The sequence below is a fragment of the Mus musculus genome, chromosome 16, assembly GCF_000001635.26.
Source record: "Mus musculus strain C57BL/6J chromosome 16, GRCm38.p6 C57BL/6J".
In the NCBI taxonomy this organism is placed as follows: domain Eukaryota; kingdom Metazoa; phylum Chordata; class Mammalia; order Rodentia; family Muridae; genus Mus; species Mus musculus.
The window spans coordinates 73,042,461-73,058,415 of NC_000082.6; the positions used below are offsets into that span (position 1 = coordinate 73,042,461).

Sequence of the window (15,955 nt, forward strand, 5' to 3'; positions counted from 1 at the left end):
TTGGCACCTCAAGAGGGAAAGTCTAAACCTAAACTTAAATCTCGATTGGGAACTGACTCCTTCCTAACTCCTTATAAGAACGTCTTGTTTGCATAATTATTTCACTCTCTTATTTTGTTCATGTCAACAGTAAGAGCTCCTGTAAGTTCATGTTCTACTACCACGTTTATGGGCATCAGAAACTAAATTACTTAAGATCACATGGTGAATAAAAGAATGGAACTCAATTGAGTCCACACTTGACTTTTCTCCTGTAATGGCCTTGGTCTGATGTGAGTTTGAGATGGACACTAGCTCATGAGTGTAGTCAATCCCAAATTCCTAACCCCTGTGTGGAAAACAATAAGAGATGATATTGTCATTTCCAAAAGGCAGTCCTACATTGTTCATAATGCTTGTCGTTTTGGTATTTACGCCTCAGAATCATTCATGCTTGCTCAGCCAGGATTACAGATAGACAGGAGTGACTAGATAGAAAATGAAAAGTGTTCTGTCTTGCTCACATGCTCTCCTTGTATTTCTTTACACAGAGGATATTCTTCCGTACTGTAGACCTACTTTCCCAACGTCAAACAACCCTAGAGACCCCAGTTCCTCCAGCTCTATGTCATCAAGAGGATCAGGGAGCCGACAAAGAGAGCAAGCAAATGTGGGCCGAAGGAATATGGCAGAAATGCAAGTACTTGGGGGATTTGAAAGAGGAGATGAGAATAATGAAGAATTAGAGGTATGCATAATTTTCCCAAAGTTTTAAAACATTAGTCTGTTTGTAGCTGTGATGTCAGCCTTTTAAGTTCTGAACGTCTGTCAGTGTACAGACATGTAGTCATTTTTTTTTCACAATCTTTGAGCATCCTAATGTCATACATGTTTTCTCTCTGAAAACATGTGAAGGAATATGAACTTTAAGTCTTCAGAAACATCATTGTTAACATTTAAAATTGTGAATGAGCTCTAGAAACACAAGTTGGGAAATAACTTGGTCTGACATGTTATAATTCATAGTATTTTATGAGTCTTCAATGAGGTAAGCAATTATGATGCGTGTGTAGCCTCTATTGTCAGTCACCAGGCATAAATTGACTAACTTTCCAGCCCTTTTTCACTTTCACTGTTTTGGAAAGGAGCCTAGCCCAAAAAAGAGCTCTTTCCAAGTCAAATAAATGCCTCTTCCCTTTTTGTAATCTAGAGATAATGTACAAGATATAGTTGGAGGTCATATTTAAAAGTTCCTTCCCTTTAAAAATCGGTATATTTTTTTTCTCTTTAATAAAAAGTAACTCACAGAGAAACTTATTTCTTTACAAAGATAGTTAATCTCAAGTATATGCTGAATGAGTTTGAGAGTCTTACTCCAAAACATAAGATGAAAATGTTAAGAAATCCCATGTAATTAAATATCATAGGAATCTCATGTTTAGACTTTGTGGTTTGGAGTAAGATAGCTTTTCTCCCAAAAACACTGTAGACTATTTGGCTTTCAAGTTAATTTTTTGGCCTTTTAAATAGAATGACTTTGCGGCGGGGAGGGGGGGAGGGGGGGACTGAAAGATTCTTTCCATTAATCCAGTATTTAGAAATGAGATACAGAATTTAAATGGTGAGATGGCACCTGGGGGAAGTGGGAAGTAAGAACACTTCTCTTTACCCAGTGCCCTATGCTACTACCTGTGACATCCAGGTGTGGTCCAAAGAGTTTGGTATTTGTTTGAGGATGCTCGAGTTGCTATAAAGACCAATTGAAGTTGAGAAATGAATTAGTGGTGATGAACACCAGTGCCAACCAATGAACGAAGAGAACATTCATAGTCAATGACTATAAGTAAACATAAGACAATTGAACTTTGGATTTGGTTTCAAATTGAACAACAACTTCATCTCTTATAGGAAACTGAAAGCTGAAGACAACCAGAGAGGCTTACGATGCTAATGTGAAAAACCATCACTCAAGAGGCCTCCTCCCGTCTGATGACACACAATACCAGATGAAATTGTTCAGTGCAATCAGAATGGACAAGTTGCCGTTTTTATTCCTCCTGTTGGGATAACATTTTTTAAAAGTTTCTTGGGTTTTTAGTGTTGCTGATTGATTGCCTAACCCTTAATGAACCTCCCCCTGCCGCGACGCTGTTACAGCCGTTATCCTTGACTTCCAACACTGGAAGTGTCTTGAATGCTTGCTTCAGCCATCAGCCAGCAAGGAAGAACAGACCAATTCTTTTTGCGATTTGCCCCTGAGATATGGCATTGCACTGCTTATATATCACGCTAATTGATAGCAAAATATTGATCAATGATATAAAGGTGATGACTCAACCTCATGCCAAGGGCTCTCAAAGTATAATTGTTCTATGACCAACTGCTAAGGCCAATTGAAGCATACTTCATTTTACATGATTTTAGGATCAGTCTTTTATACCACCCTTTGCTGGCATAAACTAAAAGTCTATCACATACAGAACTACAGTCTAATTTCAATGGGGTAGAAGCATTGTAAATATATACTCTTTGCAACTCCTGGTGGTACTTTATTTTGTCTTTATTTCAACCATTGAAATATATTCTTGGAAATGTACTTTTGGATAAGTAGGGCTGAGCCAGTTGGACCTCTGGTTGTCTAGTCATTGTGAGAAGTAAACCTAGCAAAAATCTTGTTCTATTTTTCAATCAAAAAGCAACTACAAATGCATATTCCACGCAAATGGATGTTTTTAACGACCAATTGAGTAAAGACATCCCTATCTTAACTGGCCTAAATTTCTTCTGGTAGTGTCAGATCACCTTTCAGAAGTGCCACTTAAGGAGGTTTGTTTGATTTTTTTTGTTGTTGTTGTTGTTGTTGTTTTTTGTAATGCACTGTTTTTAATCTTTTTTTTTTTGGTTTTAAAAGCACAATCACTAAACTTTATTTGTAAACCATTGTAACTATTAACCTTTTTTTTCTTATTGAAGAAACTGTTGAGAAGTGTTTCTAGCCTGTTTTGTTAATGCTCTGTGTTTGTATTTGCAATATTTGAATGGTGACAGCTGGTGAGGTCACGTACAGACTTTATCGTGGGCTGTGAACCAAATGGTTCCAATTTTTCCTGGACTTAAAAAAAAATTTTTTTGTTCTAAGTTTTTCGTGGCCAATGTTGAATCTTATAAGATTTCCTTAGAAGCTCATAAGAGGAATTCCAACTCGGAATTGCCAAGTGATGCTCTGTGACTGTAGGTTTCTATAATTTTTTTTGACATTTTAAGAATTTCATTGACTTTATAATTGGTGCTATTTGAAGAAAACAAAATGAATCTTTAGTCATGCATAGGTATCAGGCTTGACCCCCACAAAGCCAAACAAAACTGAACTACAAAATAAATAAATAAATAAATAAATAAATAAATAAATAAAAGCAAATAAAAACAAAAGGCTGGTATTCACCTAAAACTAAGTGTATTCATTTAGCTAATTTGAAGAAGCCCCATGTCCCATAGAAAGGATGTGCAGTTCTAAGGGAACAATCCACGTGATTAATGTTTTCATTATGTTCATGTAAGAAACCTCTTTATTTTTAGCCATACTTTTGCATACTGAAAATTCAATAATCAGAAAAGTAATTTTGTCATATTATTTATTAAAAATGTTCTCAAATACATCATCCTTCCTTGTGTTGATTTTTTTTTTCATTGTATGACTATCAGATTTATTCCATTAAATCACAAAGTTGTTTTGTCTTCGCATTTCACCACCACATTATGAAAACGAAGGAGTTCTCAGTTTTCCTAATGAGCATCCAGGTTCTACTACCAAGCAAAAAATTCTCATTGCAGTTGTGTGAAGTAAGTGGGAGCTGATTCTCAAGTTGAAGTTAGCTGTGTGGTCAGAGAGCGACTCTGAAAGGTGTGCTGTGTTTGGTTCTGTATGTGTATCTGAATTTCAGTTAGCCTGTTTCTGAAATGATCAGGATGCAACTCCAGTAAACCTCATTGGTCAAGCTTGAACCACCTATGTTCTGTCAGTAAGAAAGCTTATAAATCCCATTGCTTGTCAGAGAAAATTTGGGCTGGCACTGATATACCAGGTTGCACGCTGTGATCAGTTAAAGCACCATACTGCAGAATGTCACGTGGATGGGGTACCATGGCTACCGTGGCTTGGAAATGTCAAGATCCACAGAATGTCCTGGAGCTTAGATCCCTGACACCCACCCACCCACCCTGTGATATAGATTCTTCTTCTTTTACCTAAATTTTTGTGTTTACCAGAAAAGCTGAAGAAATGAAACGGAACAATGAAGGGCTTAATTTGGAATGTAATTTTATAAAAGTGATGTGATTATCATCATCTACTTGATATATAAACAGACCTAGAGGTCAAGGAGCTAGTTTCTTTGTTAAAAAACAAATCACTGTGGGTTGGGGAGGGGGGATAAGGAACATATGTAATGGACAGATTTTCTTTTTCTAGGTGGGTGAACTACTAATAAGCTACTATCTCTCTTTTATATTACATGCTGCAGTTCACACACAAAATTCTGTATATCAGAAGGCCGGGACAAGACCGGATCCTGGCTTTGTCCCGGTTGTGTTTCTTTGGACATGTTACCTAACCTCTAAGTCTCAGGTACTTCACCTGTAAAGTCAGTAATACCTACCTCAAGGAGCGATTGTCATGATTCAGTGAGTTGATGTATCTACACAGACTCTGTAAACTCCACAACGGTATTAAGATATTGTTATCTTTATGGACTGAAATTCACTACACATGCAGTCTCCATGTTTTTCATCCCTGATTTGTTCCTAAACATTTGCATGAGAGAAAAAGCATAAGTGTGGTGTAAGGACGAGGGTCCTTCCATCTCTGGTAAGTAAAACTCACTGTGAAATTACCCCATTGTGGAATAAATGCTTGCTGTTCTTGTTCGTTTCTTTGCTTTCGAATGCAAGGGCAGTAAATGAATTGCTGGCATTGTATTTCTGGTATTTTCTTCTTTGCACAGTTGGTAATACAGATATGTCACTTGAGTTCTCAATAAATGGATTTAGTGTCTATTGGGGGCTGCTGTTGTACATTGTAGCAAAAAAAACCCCAACCAAACAAAAACAATGCAGTCTTGGTCTATATGGGACTCTTCTTCCAGGACAGATGTGACCAAACATCTGTTCATCTGTCTACCACAGACAACACCACAACAAATGAATGAAATGACACCATACAAGTCCAGTTTCGTGAACCGAGGCATTCTGGGGGAGGGATGTGGTTAGTTTTACCAGTTTGGGTGACTCAAATCCAGCTATATCACCAAAAAGTCTACCCCATCATGGACAATGACTCAAAAAAAAAAACTGCATTCCTTGAATTGCCTAATGTAATAATTACATCATTAGCAGGTGCCACCATTTCTTTTCCCTAGCAATTGTTTTCTGTGTAGTCATCCTTAGAGAAAGACTCTGTGAGTCTTGTAATCATCATAAGCTTAATTGTAAGTATCTCTCTTCCTTCCTAAAAGGATATGTCTATCTGAGTGATGGCCCAAGGTGAGCAGGGTCATCTCTGACTTTCTTGAAATTTTCAGATGTGCGGTGGATTTTTCTTTTCTTTTATTCTCCACAGGGTAGCATCTGAATGCCAGAGGCTGGCTCTATGTATCAAGATGCAGAGGTCTTGAATATCACTGTTGTCAAATTATCAATGGTCTGCATTTGTCAACTCTTTGGGGGTTTGGTTGGTTGGTTGGTTGGTTTGATTTGGGATTTTTTGAGACTGGGCTTTTCTGAGTAGTCTAGCTGCCCTGGAACTAACTCACTCTAGACCAGGCTAGCCTTGAACTCATAGAGATCCACCTGCCTCTGCCTCACAAGTACTGGGATTAAAGGCATGTGCCACTGCCACCTGGTTTCATTCTTTCTATTTTTTTAATTTTTTTTATTTGTCAAGTCTTAATCTCCATTCTCGCTGACCCCATCCCCATTGAACGTCCCTGATATGTGTGATTGCACTGAAGCAGAAGGGTGTAAGGATGAGAGTCGGAGTTCATTTGCTCTTCTGTGCAGTGTTTGGGATCCAGAGAAACCTGAGATTTGGAGATTTGTCTGTGGCCTCAAAGACTTCAGAATTCTTCACCTGCTACCACTGTCTCCTGAACCAGTTGCCTTATGAGAGATGAGTGTTGGTAGCAGTTGATGGAAGACTTGCACTTCAAAGAAGAAAGACTAATGAACTAAAAAGAGTTTGAGAACTCCTACTCCATGAAATAAGTGTCAGTTTTGTCATAATGCATCTGAGGCTGGAATGAATCTTACAGTTCTCAGTGTCCAGCCATCATTTTCAGTACCCATATTAGGGCAGTTTTCCCTTCTTACAGTTCAAAATGTCTACTAAAAGAGAAAGTAAGGAAACTGCCTCTGGCCTTCTTGATAAAAGAATCATGAGGGATGTGGAGCAATTAAAGAGCACCTCCATACAGAAAGTAAATATGATGGCCACGTTAGTAGTTGCCCTTCTAGGAAACTGTACAAGTGTGACATTAGTGTCTGGACTAAGTAGGGGAATCCTAACCCCTGTGCTTTGCCTTTGGCTAAGCCATCACTATAAAAGCATACTAGTCTCATGCCTTCGTTATTTGTAAATTGTTACACAGAGAGATACTTGGAGAATGCACACTTACCCAAGAGAATCAGGGAAGGAGCAAAAGGTGACTGGTTTTGGTTGGTGTTCCCCCACACACACACACAGAGCCTGAGACAGAGTTAGATATAAGGGGTTTATTTAGGACTTAATCCCAGAGAGTAGGAGAAAAGTCGATAGAAGCCTTTGAAAGTGGGCAGACATGTCCAACTCGGGAAGCTCCCTCCCTCTTCCTTGAAGCTTGCAGAATCTTCTGAAGATGAGTCTGAACACTGTTCTCAGGCCTCATTGACGTAGGTACCTGCCACTGCCAGGTATTCAATTCCTGAGTGCCGGTGATCAGAACACACGGGAAGAAGGTGTCAAAAGACATGACTGTCACAGTGAGTCCCAATAGCACCTACCCACTGTCAGTGGGATTAGTAAAACTATTTGAACGTGGTATTAAAAAGATCAAGCAGTTATACATTTACTCTTTTCTTTTTAAAAGAAGATTATGAACATCCGCACCTGAAATTAGTCTCACATACTTAATTTATTTTCACACTGAGATAGCTAGCTCTTATAAATTATTTTTGAGGGTTTTTTTTTTTAGTTTTAATTATCTGAACCCTCTGAACATTTTTAGAAGAGGGTCATCATGGGTATAAATCAGAAAGGTATAGGAACAGCAAGGAAGGTTACTCTTAGAGTCACTGCAATTGGGCACTCCATAACAAAGCTACAGAATGTCCTATGTATGCCTAAAACAGAATTATCTACAGTAAAGTTCTTTTTAAAACCTACACACCCACTACACATTAGGCATGTCAAGTTTCTAAAGCCCTCAGAGCAGTAGAAGCTTCAAATTAAACTGAGACTGGCATAAACAAATCATTTGTTCTACAGTCTATCTCTGAAGCATTATCACAGTGTCATGTAAATTCAAGCTCTAGCATAAATCTTAACTTTGGTGAAATACTTATACAAATGTCTTGCTTTATTAGGCTCCCCATGCTTACATTTGTCTACTGTCAGGAATGGAAAGTTTCTCCTTTCAATTTTACATTAAATTATTAGTCTACACTGTGATGGCGCTAGCAGCGATAAGCTCACAAATGTGGACCTCTCAGAATGGGAACAACAACAACAACAACAACAAAAGCTCTCTCTTTGTCATCCTGACCAATGGTTTGTGACCCAATAAAGGGTTTTGACAAAAACCTAACCACCAACCACTGTTGCACTGAATCTTAAACTTCTAACCTATGAGAAGTCCATTTTGTTGTTTACTAAGTTACTCTATGTATGACACATTTTAAAAGATAACTATTTATTGTGGGTGCAAGCACCTACGGGTGCATGTCTTCTGTAAGTGTAGAATGTGCTCTTAGCCACTGAGCTTTCTTACCAAGCCCTGTGGCAAATTTTTATAGCAAACCAAAAGATTCGTTTTTGAGAGTTCAGGAGCTCTGTGTATAGGTTAGTCTTCGAACATCCGGAAGTTCCTCACATAAGCTTGGCAGCTTTGGAAAAACAGAACTCTGGCAATGTCAGATGAAGGAACAATGTCTGTTCCCAGCCTGACTTCAGTAACTGCTTTCTCTGTCCATCATTGCAGGGCTTCCAACCGTTTAGAGCACTTTCCTTACAATGTGAACCTGCCCTGGTGCCTGACACTAGCCCAAGGGGACAATGACAGCAGAACTGAGTCTAAGCCTAGTTAGAGGCCAATGTCAGTCCATAAACCCAAGGCTACTGTCTGGGAGCTTCAGAATTCATAATTAAGGGCTGCTTTAGGTCTGGCATGGTGATGCACACTATGATCCCAGAGTCCAAGGGTCACAGGCAGGAAGACAGTTTGAAGCCAGCACAGGCCACATAGTAAATACGTAAGGCCTTCCTGAGCTATCATGGCATGACTATCTCAAAAGCCAACATATAGATGTACCTCAGAGTAAAAAATGAGTGCCTAGTGTGTACAGGCCCTGGTTTCTGTCTTGAAGAGAAAGAGAAAGCAGGGGTGGGGTAAGAAATGAATGAAGGAATGTGAAACCTTGCTGTAATTGGCTCCTGGTTCCAAGAAGGTGGCTTTGCTAGGGGATAATATTGAGTGACATTTTGTACCAAATAACTGATACATGCTTCCAGAATGGTGTTGAAGGCCCTGCTCTAATTTGGGGTAGATTCCATCAGTGGCTCTCAACCTTTCTAATACAAGTTCATCATGTTGTGGTGATTTCAACCAAAACATTTACTTTCATTGCTACTAAGTAGATGTATCTTAACTATACTATACTGTATCTTCTCTGTAATGAGGTGATTTAGATAATATATATCCACCATGTTACCTCTTTAGAGAGGTTATGAGAGAGACAAAAAAAGATCAAAAGTCTGAAGCCACAAAGAAATAGAATCCTATACCCATTCTCTAACAATGAGATTCAGCTGGTCTGGAGTCAGGCCCAGTGACTTGCAATGCCACGTAGCAAAAAATAAAGCCTAACTCTAAAGGCTCACACCAAATGACCAGTCTCAGTAAGGAGGAATGCTCTCAGAAAGCTTGCTACCTAACAAGAAAACAAATTGCTCACATCTTATCTATTTAAATAGAACCCTCCTGCAAATGACCCTGGAAACAGTGCAAGTAACTAACATCTCTTTTTTACTTTAGTATTTGAGATTATAATTTAATTACATTTCTCCCTTTCCTTCCTTCCTTCCAAATCCTCTGATAGGCCCCTCCCACTCTCCTTCAAATTCATAGCCTTTTTAAAAAACTAATCATTATTGCATTCATATATGTATATTAATACATATTATTTATTTATGAATATATTTCTTTTTATAATGTGTATTCATTATTAAAATTTCTATATAAATTTTTGTCTGATAAATATTTTTATCTTCTTACCTTGTGTGTGTTGATCACAGCATGGCAGTTATTTATAAACCATATTTAAAATGTCTCAAAAAATGGACCTTTTGTCTGTAGGAGATTGTGGATGTGGTTTGGGTAGGAAGGCAATAAAAGAGTTAATGAACGTAATGGATTTTTTTGTGTAAGTTTTTCTTTTCAAAGTAATAATGCAAAATGATGTAAGAGTTCAGTCCAGACAAGGAGAATAAAGGCTGTTTTGGAATAGCTACCTTGGGGGAATACCACAAGAATTGAATTGTGAATAAATAAATTACTGAAAAAAAATGAGTCATTCGTTATGAGTCTAATGCAATTGCATATATAATCATATTGAATTTGGGCCAAAATTGGGAAGGAATATATAGTCTCAATCGCTCTTGACAAATAGGGGAGCCATATTTGAAATTTGTTGAAATTAGCAGTGGAGAGATTTAAATGGAGTACAAATGTGAATCCTAATTCAAATGGAGTGCTCTTTGTCGAAATGAAAGATGCCCCTCGGGGATAAGAAGCAAGTTAATAAACATTAAAACAAAGCCCAACTTCCGTTCTTCATTTAGTTGAAATGGAATTGTGAAAGAGAAGAGGCTTTCTCGTCAGAGTGGGAGAAAAGGCGACTCCAAAGGTGCTGTGGCAGCCATTTCAAAGCACAGCATCTCTGTTTTACATAAACTCAAACTTTTTAAATGCTGTTTAACATCAAAAGACCACTTTCCTGAATAAGAAATTGTAAATGCCAATTCTTCAATAGCAGAGCCGTGCATTTATCCACATGCTACATCTACAGTGTTGACTTAAAATTAATTTCACTCCCATAGACCAGCTGTCATTTAATCTTTATTTATTTATTTATTTGTTCGTTTGTTTGTTTGTTTGTTTGTTTGTTTGTTTGAAGCAGAGACTGGCTGGCTTTGAAACTCCAAATGTCGATCAGGTTGTCCTGAAACTCACAGAGATCACCCTGTCTGTGAGTAACAGGCCAAATGACCTATTCCAGCACCAGTGACAAGCATGTGTTGAATGATCTTGAAGTTGACCATGGCCTCACACAGTAGAATTGTTCTTCTTTCCCCAGCAAGGCTGTTGGTCCTAGGAGTGCCTCTTTCATGGTAAAGAAAAAGGTTTTAGAGAACATCTAACCTGTTTTTTAATACCCGTCTTTTAAAAATGAGGTAAGACATTTATAATTATATTTTGTCAACTGAGTCCTCACAATCTTTGATGGAGGAAATAAATCATAAGCAAAAAAAAATAATACATTTCTTAAACTAATAGTGTTAGACTCTGCATATGATTAGCATACATTCGGCGTCAGGTATTTTATCTGGATGATTTAATATCAACAGTTGTTAATTAGGTCTCACATGTTTCAAGTATGCATAATTAAACAATCATTTTGAATAAACTCTATTTCTCATTCTACTATATAATACTATGCCAGAAAATATGTTTACCAGACCATCCTAACAAATACTACACAATCAGGAGAGCTTGATTAAATTACTCATTAACTTTTACTCATTTTCTTGACCCTGATTTCCATCTGGGCTTCCATTCAGTGATTCAGCACTCTAGGGAACAGGCTGTGGGCTGAGGAAGAACATCTCATAAAGTGTTCACTGTGCACCGGAGGAACAGGCACAATGGAGAGAAAGAGGAATTCACAGAGCGAGAGTGGGCATTTGAAAATGGATTAGCAACCTAAGGATTTGTTTTGCCTGAATCATGAAGGCAGAAAAGGAAGTCATCAATTCATTTATAACATGGGAAGTTTGAGATTCTTATAAATTTGGTCCCTTTTACTTTAAAAAAAAACCAGCTATGTTACACTTAAAAATTAAAGTACATGTAAATGAACCAAGACAATATTTATTAAGAACATTTGAGAAGCGTGTCTTGGGTTAGTCATTGTTCTTATTGATCAGACTTTTTCATAGTTAAACTAAAAAAAAAAATTGAAATTATGACCATCTGAGTTTGAATTAAAGTGTTTTATATTTAATTCCTTTTATTTAGATGATCTCAGGTCTTATTAGTCAGAGATCTCTGAAGGAAAACAGTTGAACAGAACAGTTAGATGGGATTGTATTAGTCTGGCTTCCAGGCTCTGGTCTAGCTACTTCAGCAATGACTGTCTGCCAATGAAAGTCCAAGAATTCAATAGTTGTTCAGCCCACAAAGCTGGATGCCATCATATGCCATAATCTGGAAGAGCTAAGTTCTAACGCCAGTGGAAAAAAATGAACTTGCAATCAAGAACCAGGACAAGCAAGCAAAGAGTTTCCTTCTTCCAGGTCCTTTATACAGGATGTCACCAGAAGGTGTGGCCCAGATTTAAGGTAGATCTTCCCACCTCAAAAAATCCAGACTAAAATTAGGTCTTCCCACTTCAAATGGTTTAATAAAGAAAATCCCTCAAGGGCGTATCAGCTACTTATGTTTTAGTTAATTACAGATGTAGTCAAGTTGACAACCAAGAATAGCCATTATAGAGATATTTCAAAGGACACGTTTTAAACACAAAACACCCAAACTTTAGACTCAGTGTTTCCTGACAATAAATAAGTGTATGAAGGGGGCTGGAGAGATGGCTCAGAGGGTCCACTCTGACAGAGGACCCAGGTTCAGTTCCCAACACCCATATCAAGTGGTTCACAACTACCTGTGACTCCAACTCCAGCGGACCAGACCTTTCTAGTGGACTCTGTGAGTTCCTTCACTTACATGTGTACAGACCCACACACAGACACATTCATATTTTCTTCATTAGAAATAAAATAAATTCCTTAAAAAAAAAAACAAATGTATGGAGTCATGAAGCAACAAAAGCAAAATATGTCTTAACAGGGCTCTGTATCTTTTACTGTAAGACATATGGGATCCTGTACTGAAGCACTGGTCTGTAAATCCTGAAGTCTATGAACTCTGGAAGAGAACAGATAATGAGAAAGTACCAAGCAAATAATAAGATACACACAGATTCTTATACATATTTTTTATTAGTTTTAGAATTAGTTTTTAATACTACATTTAACCTCAGTACATGGCTTATATAGTAATTCTATAATGACTGTAAAGATTTTGGCATTTTCTTCCCCAGAAGCAAGGTCAGTGGCCCACCCCTTTGTTTCGTGACAAGGATATTGTCTTAGGGTTTTACTGCTGTGAACAGACACCATGACCAAGGCAAGTCTTATAAAGGACAACATTTAATTGGGGCTGGCTTACAGGTTCAGAGATTCAGTCCATTATCATCAAGGTGGGAGCAGGGCAGCATCTAGGCAGGCATGGTACAGGCAGAGCTGAGAGTTCTACACCTTCATCTGAAGGCTGCTAGTGGAAGGCTGACCTCCAGGCAGTTAGGATGAGGGTCTTAAAGTCCACGCCCACAGTGACACACCTACTCCATCTAGGCCACACCTCCTAATAGTGCCAATCCCTGGCCCAAGCATATACAAACCATCACAGATATGACTGTTGGACTAATAAAGAGATGCTATTAGTTTGGAGAGCTTTAAAATCAGTGCGGTTTCCTCCTATTTCTTTGCATGTTCACTTTGCAGAAGCTTGCCATTTGAGCTGAGTTGCTGAACTGTAGGAAGACTAACCACCTACAAAGGTCTGCTACAGGTTGTTTAAGCACAACTCAGCTTTATGCTTGTCACAAGAACCGAATGAGTCCAAGCCTCGACTCTCTGAGGCACTCCAGTCATTTACAACTTTCTGCAAGGGTTTGAACTTAGTGAAGAAGCCATTAAGACATCACAAGACAAGCCATTCCAGCTGTGCCTTTCTGACCAACAGAATCCATGAATCCACGAGCCTGCAAATTAAAAATCAAGGATGCTTTAAGTCACCAACGTTGGGAACCATTTGTTACACAGCAATAATCAGAATTCCTTTAATACCTTTGGTGAATAGAAAACCCATAACCATGGAAACGGGGAGGAAGAGGATTTGAAGACACGTGGATTTATCAGAGACTTGAGCAATAGCATCTGTTCTAGTAGTGTGTGTGTGTGAGAGAGAGAGAGAGTGAGAGTAAGAGAGAGAGAGAGAGAGAGAGAGAGAGAGAGAGAGAGATTTGACTTAGGAGGATGTTAAGCAAAACCCCTGAACTCTATGTTTAGTATTAAACTTACAGACCAAACTGGTGCATTCTCCAGCTGTGAAGAGTATGCACATCAAGTCACTGATTCTCAGGTTTTACTTTATGTGCCAGAACTGTGATATCCCTTCCCCTTGGTTGTATAGCAATGGGGTAGGGGTGTTAAAGGAAATTCACAAGTTCAGATAACAACTCCTCAGCTAACAACCTGGGCCCAAATAGTGCCTATTACTCTTGATGCATTCTTTCTTATGTGTAGCCCTTATTTAGAACTTGCTCCAAGCAGTAAATATGACAAGAAAATTGGATTAAAGTTCTTATTTCCCTTTGTAAGGAAAAAGGCTTAAGACAGGAAAAACAAAATTAGAAAGTTGCAGCATATTCCTCCCTTTTTCACACTATACGTGGAACTTAGCAGCTTATAAAGCATTTTCAGATATTTAAACTATAACACTCACCATACTTCTAACATAGTAACTTAAGGATAAAGACACTCAGGAAGGGCTGTGTCTGTATCCGTCCGTATAATTGGCGAGGACTCAAACTCAGACTTGTTTCTTATCCCAGACTTGACTGTCAGCTCTTTTCTTTTAAGTTCAGGTTCTTTTAGGTTCCTTCTTTGACGTATGTATCGTCGATCGTCGTTACATTCACGCCTTGTTTGTAAGAACGGGATTTTGGTAGCATGATGAAGTGTGCCCGAGTTTCCTCCCTTGAATCTATGACCTCATCCAGTCAAAGTACACACATATTTCAAGAATTCTGCCATTTTTTACAGTAAGAGTTCTGAACAGAAAAATGCAGCAGAATGCTACAGTGCTGCGCAATCTTGTGAAGAAAATAAGAATGAATTTAAAGTTGTGGACAAAGCAGATGCATACAAAGCTGAATTGCTAAAGAGATTAGCTAATTAAAGAGAATTAGTCTGCAGTGGGGCAGTAGGAATGACACCTTGGGGACAGCCCCTCTTCCCCCTCCCATCATCAAAGGCTCATAAGATGCACACATACAAATGAATTCTCTTCAACCAGGAAGCAAAGTAAATCCTTTAAACTCCCCTTTAAACTCTGAAGCCCCTTGTCCGGTATTTAGTTATTACAGTGACAGAAGTAATAAGGGTGTCATGTCCTCTATCAGTGCTCTATGGGTGTCCATGTCTCATTGAACTTAGTCATGAAAGACAAATAGCTTTCTTCAGGTCTTCATTTCTGAAGGCTCTGGTAAAACACACACACACTCATATACGCATACACACTCATACACATTCACCCACGCCCACACATACTCATACACACACACTTACACTCATATACACACTCATATGTATACACACAGTCACAGTTACACAAGTCATAAGCACACAATTGAACACACATAAACACACATCTCACACACATACATGCACACACACACTAACACACACTCATATACACACACTCACAAACTCGTACACACTCATACATATTCACACACACACACACACACACACACACTAATAACACACTCATACTCATATGCACGCACTCCATACACTCACACACACGGATATACACACAGTCACACACTCATTCACAGTTATACACACACACTTATACACACATACACACACACACACACACACACACACACACACACACAGAGTTGGTTAAATTGAGTTGTTATTCTTCTGTCTTGTTAACATTAAGACTGGACATGATACCTCACAGTATGGTGCTTTGTTAGACACACTGAGCTAAGACACAACCTCACTGTCTCAGCATCTTCCCCTCTGTGGCTCGCTCTCTCTCTCTCTCTCTCTCTCTCTCTCTCTCTCTCTCTGTCTCTCTCTCTCTGTCTCTCTCTCTAACTCTTTTACCCTTGTTAGTTTTTCTATGAAGCTCATTTATCTAACTAAAGGCTTCTGCCATTAGGAACCCAATTTTTTGCTTACAAAATTTCATCAATCTAGGAAGGTTAAACTCACATCACACAGAGGATATTAATCTTTAAAAACTATACCCACACACACACACACAAAAAAAACTATACCCACAGTGCACAAAACCTTTGACCCAGGCTGTTCTCTCTTCCTTGAGTCCCATACGTGTCTTACTAAGAATCACCTTCCTATGAAGACAATACTTAACCCTCAACTATCAGGGAACGTGTTAAACTTTATGTTCTGTAAAGCTCCGGAGTATACATTTACCTTTATAATGTTGGTAGGAGGATTGAGCAAGATAGCTATCAAGTCATGGGTTCTAAGAGATACTGCCACCAAATAGAGCAGTATTCACTGTATTGAATTGACAAAGGTCACCCCCACTTGCCCCTACTCTCCTCCCTCACATTTATCAAAAAG

General features: G+C 38.5%; 1 protein-coding gene across 15 annotated transcripts in view; it reads left to right on the forward strand.

Annotated features, from left to right (window-relative positions):
* Robo1 (roundabout guidance receptor 1) overlaps window positions 1-5,031 on the forward strand; it is a 1,019,974-nt gene extending 1,014,943 nt beyond the window's left edge. For 14 of the 15 annotated variants that reach the window (XM_006522960.4, XM_006522963.4, XM_017316894.2 and 11 more), the window contains 2 exons: window positions 531-727; window positions 1,888-5,031. In XM_006522960.4, the coding sequence (XP_006523023.1) occupies window positions 531-727; window positions 1,888-1,902 (212 nt within the window). In that variant the 3' untranslated portion in view covers window positions 1,903-5,031. The remainder of the gene's footprint in view (window positions 1-530; window positions 728-1,887) is intronic. The other variant, NM_019413.2, reaches the window with a different exon arrangement.
* Window positions 5,032-15,955: the final 10,924 nt, after the last annotated feature.